The 6,596-nt window shown below is 39.5% G+C and overlaps 1 protein-coding gene across 3 annotated transcripts in view; it reads right to left on the bottom strand.

Moving 5' to 3' along the window:
• scarb1 (scavenger receptor class B, member 1) overlaps positions 1 to 5,252 on the bottom strand; it is a 15,083-nt gene extending 9,831 nt beyond the window's left edge. For all 3 annotated transcript variants that reach the window (XR_013767498.1, XM_079179026.1, XM_079179027.1), the window contains exons 1-3: positions 4,961 to 5,252; positions 3,372 to 3,532; positions 1 to 33 (exon numbers count right to left, since the gene is read on the bottom strand). The exon at positions 1 to 33 is cut by the window's left edge and continues 109 nt beyond it. Coding sequence is in view for 2 of the 3 variants with exons in the window: in XM_079179026.1 (XP_079035152.1) it covers positions 1 to 33; positions 3,372 to 3,532; positions 4,961 to 5,080 (314 nt within the window). In the remaining variant the exon portion in view is untranslated. The remainder of the gene's footprint in view (positions 34 to 3,371; positions 3,533 to 4,960) is intronic.
• Positions 5,253 to 6,596: the final 1,344 nt, after the last annotated feature.

Here is a 6,596-nt window from a genome sequence, read left to right as displayed (position 1 = left end):
TGAAACGTGATGTTGTCCTTCTGGATGCGTTTCCTGAAGAACAGGAAGGAAAATATTCACAATCGTACCTTCGTCTCACTGAGTCACGGATGAGAGAAGATCTGAGTTTCTTAAACTCTCAGCAGATCAATTTAAACCCAGTTTGATTCAATCTTTAGTGATTTCATTCAGTTTTTTTACTGCCGATTGTTTTTCACAGTTTTGGGACTTTTCGATCCCGTCACGTTTTACAGTCTGTGGCCTTGATTTTCACTTTCACAGTTTAATGTTTTTACACAATCTGGTTAAAGTGAACGCTTTATTTTTAGTGAAACGTAGAACAAGAAAGATTTTGAAGAGTTATCAGCGTTTGAAGTTTGGATTTGTTTGTTTTTTTCTCACATTTGGGTTTGGATGTAAAGCACTTTGAAATGAGCTCTATAAATAAATCTGCCTTGCCTTGTGAAAAAAACATGACTTATGTTATGTATTTTCTATTGAACTTCCTCCAGACATTCACATTTAGAATAAGAAGTAAAGCTCAGAGCTCTTTGTAGTCACATTATCTATTAAGAAGGATTCAGGCCTCTGTGCAGGAAACTGGAGACGGTTTTATGGACCAGGCTTTTACGTAACATTGTTTTTGTGACGCTACCAGCTGACTTTATCTCCAACAGGTCTTCTCCGTCTGATGACCTGGATAACCTCTGAACTCCACACTGCAGGTGAAGAGCTGAGCGTTCTGTGAACGGCTGCAGGAGAAGCTGCCGACGGCATCTTTTACAGCCCAATTACCACAATCAGTTCAAAAAGCCGGTAGTCATTATGACGTCAGCTGTTGGTTTATGGACGTTTTGGAGTCTGGACTGAGGAGGAGTGATGTAGAGACGCCGTATACGTCTCTGCTAGAGACCTGTCAATCACTGTGTAGCCCCGCCCCTAAAGCATCCCCTGCGTTATGGTCTGTGTGACTCTAAATGGACCATCATTTACTAAATGAACATCATGCTGTATTGAAGAAGACTTGAAACTAGAGATTGAGACCATAAACTCATGTTTACAATGTTTACTGAGGTAATAAATCAAGAGAGAAGTAGAGTCATTTTCTCATAGACTTCTATACAACCAGAGGAGTCGCCCCCTGGTGGACACTAGAGAGAATGCAGCTTTAACACATGAAGCTTTGACTGAGGTTGCCGTCTGTTCTGCACAAAGGGTGAAATAAAGCAGAAACGAGACGTTATTGCTCTATTGATCTCTCTGAATGCTGAAGGCGTTTATCAGCGGCCGTCGACAGACAATTACACAGTCAGACATCCATCACCGGAACAATATGCGTACATCAATGACTAAAGGACTTCTGTCTCAGCAGGACTTGTAAAAACTTGCTGCAGGTATTCATCTCCATCACGTCGCTCCAGGTCAGAGATCTTTACATCGGCTTCCTGTCCCTCACAGTATTGATCGTTGAGCTGATTTATGTCTGATCTTCTGCTGCGTTACCAACCATCAGGTCTGCTTTCATGCTCCAAATAAAATCCAGATATCTGGAACTAACTCCCAGAAACCTGCGTCTCTCACTTCGTTTAAATCAAGACTGATTCTATTTAACACGAGTAATAGTTTTCATTTTCTATTCTCTGAAGTGTTTTAAATTGTATTTAAAATGTCCTTTTATAACCCGTTTCTTTACTTTATGTAAATGATGCACTTTTATTATTTTATTGTTATAACATTATTATGATGTTTTCTTAATTCATCGTGTCGCCACGCTTCTGAGAAACCTCGGGCTCAGAGTACACGTTGTACTCAGAATACTAACACGTTGTACTCAGAATACTACGACTGTGATAGCGTGACGGGATAAGAGGATGAAGGTAGATAAGATTAGATGAGAGGAAGAAGAACACAAACTACTTCACTAAATGTGGTGAAAGTGTGTTGAAGGCAGCAATCATTTAAAGAGACTTATTATTATCAATAAATAAGTTTTAGTGGAGACACACGCTGCTCTCACTGGTTCAGGAGAGTTAACTTCATTAAAAGTTCTTCTACTTTCAAACAAACGTCCCGATCACGTTACAACGCCTCATCAGCTGACCTTAAATGAAGGCAATTACAGCAAACATTACGAAAAACACCCGAACAGATTAGATAAGACGAGCTTACTTAACACCAGCAGGTTAATTAGACCTCTGAACTCTGACTTTATGACTTCATGATAAGATTATTCACTACTGCTCTGAGTGACAGGCTGGATATCTCCTCTTCCTCTAGAGCTCCATTTAAAAACACTTCATCATCATCATCATCTGTAGTTTATTCTGACTCAATTACCACACACAAACACTCACTAGAGCGCCAAATGTGGATTCATCCGCCGCTGAAAATAGTCCCCAACAAATCATCAACTGTTTGATAAAAACTCCAGAGAGCAGCTGTTTGAGGACATTAAAGTCTGTGTTTAACAGCAGCTGGAGAGATTCTAACGCTTAGTTCTCTGATATAAAAGAGGTCAGTGAACGCCCCTCTGGTGAGTCTTAAAGAGCGTAAATGAGACGCACCATCGTTTACTTTGACTTCACTTATAGAGCCCGAGGTCGTCTCCATCATCCCTGCTCCTCTCTACAGAGAGACATGTTGTCTGTTTGAGTCTCCTACAATAAGAACAATCTATGAACAAACCTCCTTCAAGGAGAAGCTTTCTAAATGCAACGACGCAGAAAAATGTGCAACTTATAGACGCTGAAGAACATTATCGTTCCTCTGAATATTAGAAAGTTACTCAAAGTTACTCTGAAGATTCTCTGAAGCAGCAAGAAGGAGAGTTATGAAATCATCGTGTTTCTCCACACACACACACACACACACACACACACACACACACACACACACACACACACACACACACACACACACACACACACACACACACACACACACACACACACACACAAGTTTCTAGAGAGCGCTCAGCCCCCTAAACGTCCCCCTCGTTATATGGAACATATGGAATCATTATGCAACGGTGCTTTGCCTTCATGCCGCTGTGGTGCAGAGGGAACTCCGCTCCCGGCCTGCAGACTCCCCCTACATGTTGTCTGCAGAGCACACGGTGTTCCTGTCAGACCTGAAGACACATCTGGACTTCATCCAGCCGCTTGTGGTCAGTTTGGTTTTTAAGGGATGCAATAAAGTTAAAAAAAGAGGACAATGTGGATCATAAAATCCTAAATATTTCAGTAGAATTTGACAAATTAAACTAAGAAAAGCAACAAAAGATGACGAGAAGATGCAACATGTTCACAGATCGCAGGACAAAGTGTGCAGATCTGCAGTCAGACTAGAAGTGTGTGAGTTGATGAAGACTTTGTGAAGTCTGAGGTGAGCACCTGTACACGAAGGGTCCTCTCTGCTCCACCATGGGCTTCTCTCCCTTCAGGATCTCTTTGGGGTTCAGGACGTTGAAGAAGTAGACGGACATGAAGAACGGCACCGGGACGTCCTTCCACATGGTGTAGGTCATCTCGTTCTTCGGGTCGATCACCGTGTTCTGAGATCAGGATGGAATAATCTGTTACCGTCGTCGTTTATCTGGAAACCATCCGTTCAATGCTCTCTTGTGAAAGACGGGAAACCCCAAAAACTCAAAAGATATTCAGTTTATGATCAAACATTAAAGAAAAGCATCAAACCTTCACATGAAGAAGAGAGAATCAGCCAAACTCACCATGACGAGACGTAAACAAAGAACTACAGAGAAACGTGACCTTTTTATATTTGAAGTTAATCTTGATTACACGGTTTTAAATCAGCGTCACATCTGATCCCATGAAGACGTGTTAATATCTTTAAAGAGAGATATGAATGAGATCATGTGACCTCAGCTCTTTTCCTTTAATCAAACGTTTGGTTCACTAAACATCAGAAACTATCTTCAACATGTGACATTTTAACGGCCATAACAGCAGTATTATATAAAGTATTCAAGCATTAAATACATAAAGCTATGCAAGTAGTAAGTAAAAGTACTCCTTGTTTAGAACGAGAGTTATATTATTATAAAATATGATATATTTCTGTTGTTATTACTGTAATGTGGAGCGTTGGATACTTTGTATATTAGTAGTATAGTTCTGTATCATACAAGTACATCAGAGTAACTTTTTACATGTAAAAACACAAGTGTTATATAAAAACTTAATAAAGTTAAAGTATGTCAGAATTGTACTTAAAGACAGTACTTATGTACTTCCTTTCTTTTACTACGTGTGTATGCTTGTTGTGTGTCGATATTCACTCGTTTTTGATGAATAATTATTATTAATCTCACACTTCCTCTCCTGTACTTTGAATTACTGCTGTTTGAATCTAATTTCTATTTTCATTGTTGTACAAATGAATTAAAGCTACTTAACTACATTGACAGTCAATTAATCGATTTTTTAAAATTCTTTTTTAATGCAAAAATGGCAGAAAATGCCTTTTTCTTCAAATATAACATCAATATATTAAACTGAATATCTTTAGATTTTAGACAAACGAGACATTCCGCTTGAACTCTGAGGATCCGGGATGGACATGTGTCCCTATGTTCTGAGTGCTTATAGATGAATTCATCCATAACTCAATAATAATAATAATAATGATAATAATGATAATAATAATAATAATAATAATAATAATAATGAGTTTGCGGTCCTCCCCAGTGTGTGAGCTCTACTTCGCAGCCCGTCTCCCCGCACACACACACACGGCTCTGCTCGTGCCTTGCACGCGCCTCCAGGAACCAGACTCAATGCATCTGATCAGGTATTGACCGTTTGTTTGCATGCACGCGCCTTTTTATCAGTTGTCGTTGTGCTCGCGTGGCCCTCTGCAGCCCCGGGAGACGTTCGGCTGTGATTACGTGATGAAATAAACCTGACTCAGCACATTGGAACAAAAGTCTCTGTGCTAAATGTCCCCACGCGCTGCTTACCTTCACCACCTGGTCGTCGATGATTATCGGTCCCACAAAAGTCATAACAGTCCCGAAGAACACCATGAGGACCCCCGACACCACGAACCCCACCGCGACGTTGGCTTTATTGATGGCCATGGCTCGTTATTGACAGCTGACAGTCAGTTGGTGTTTGCAGCTTGTTTACGTCCAGAAGGACAGGCAGCTAAGCGGCTAACTAGCTAGCTAACGGTTAAGGACTACAACGCGTCCCGGACCTGAACGCTGTGGTTTCTGGGTGAACGGTCTCCGGTCCAGCCGGCTTTTAGTCTTTCTGATCGATGTGTTCGATTGGCTGCGATTGTCTCTGTATTTATACTCTGTTGGCCACGCCTCCGCCGCGCTGAGGATTCTGGGAAATGTGGTCCCCGCTCCTTCAGCGCTCACTCTCAGATTTGTAACCTTTGACACAACAGCAGTGGAAGAAGTTTATAAGTAAAAATAGCAATACAATCATGTAAAAGTACTCGATTACAAGTAATATTCATGCATTCAAAATCCTACTTAAATAGCAGTAATGTAAATATATATATTTGCAAATTATACTTAAAGTAACAGCTATAAGTGCAGCATATATAACATAATATTTACCTTTAGTTATCCAGAATAATTCCATTAGGATTACATATAAAAACACAGATAGACTTTAAAACAGTAATGTGTAAAAACAACACAAAAATATAAAAAATAAAAATGTTCAACACACTTCAAACAAACCAGCAAATTACATAAATTAAAGAATCTGTGTTCAGCGTGTGGACATTCATCACTTTAAGTGACTTAATCCTGTTTTTGTTTTTTATTTTTATTTTTCATGCTTAAGGGCCGCCAGATAAATATGAGGGGTCAGCAGACGATTAACGGGAGAGAAGAAGAAGAAGAAGAAGAAGAAGAAGAAGAAGAAGAAGAACAAAGATCGTCAGTCACTGCTTTCATCTTTATGAAAGTGCTGTATATAACGTAATGTCTTAATCTGAAAAGTATAAATGTAAATGTACAATATTTCACTCAGAAATAAAAGTGAATACACTGAAGTACAAGTAAAAGTTCCTCTAAACTACTTCCACCGCTGATGAAAACACAAATGTATTTTTGACACAGAAGTTTGAACGTCTTTTTAGCTGTAAATTATTACAGTTATTGTGAAAAAACGAATTGTTTGTAGTTCTTCACTGCTTTTGATTGCATGGAGCGGAACGCTATCGCCAAAAGGAATCTGACAAGTAAAAATATCAAAGTTTCAGCTGGAATTACTGCGTTCAAAACAATAAAGAACAAAGACGAGGACACAAACACAAACCTCGTACAAATATAAGAAATAAAGTAATAAAAGTAGCAATGAATTCAGCATCCTGACATTTGTGTCACCAGCTTATATATTATAACAGTAATACCCGTAAAGATGGACTACATGATGCTGATGAGTGGCGTGGTCCGACACTAAAGACCTCGTAAGTCCACGACGGAGCGTCTGCAGAAGAAGCTGCAGCACACATTCAGTTCTATTCAGGCGATGAGGTGAAATATTAGATTATTTAACATGCAAGTCCTCAAGGAAGTCTAGAATAAGTAGTTCAATGGGAAATCATTTGCACGCAGAGAAGAAGGAAGAAAT

Source organism: Pholis gunnellus, assembly GCF_910591455.1.
Source record: "Pholis gunnellus genome assembly, chromosome: 18".
In the NCBI taxonomy this organism is placed as follows: Eukaryota; Metazoa; Chordata; class Actinopteri; order Perciformes; family Pholidae; genus Pholis; species Pholis gunnellus.
The sequence above is the reverse complement of the archived record's forward strand: the minus strand, read 5'-3'. Positions and strand labels throughout refer to the sequence as shown.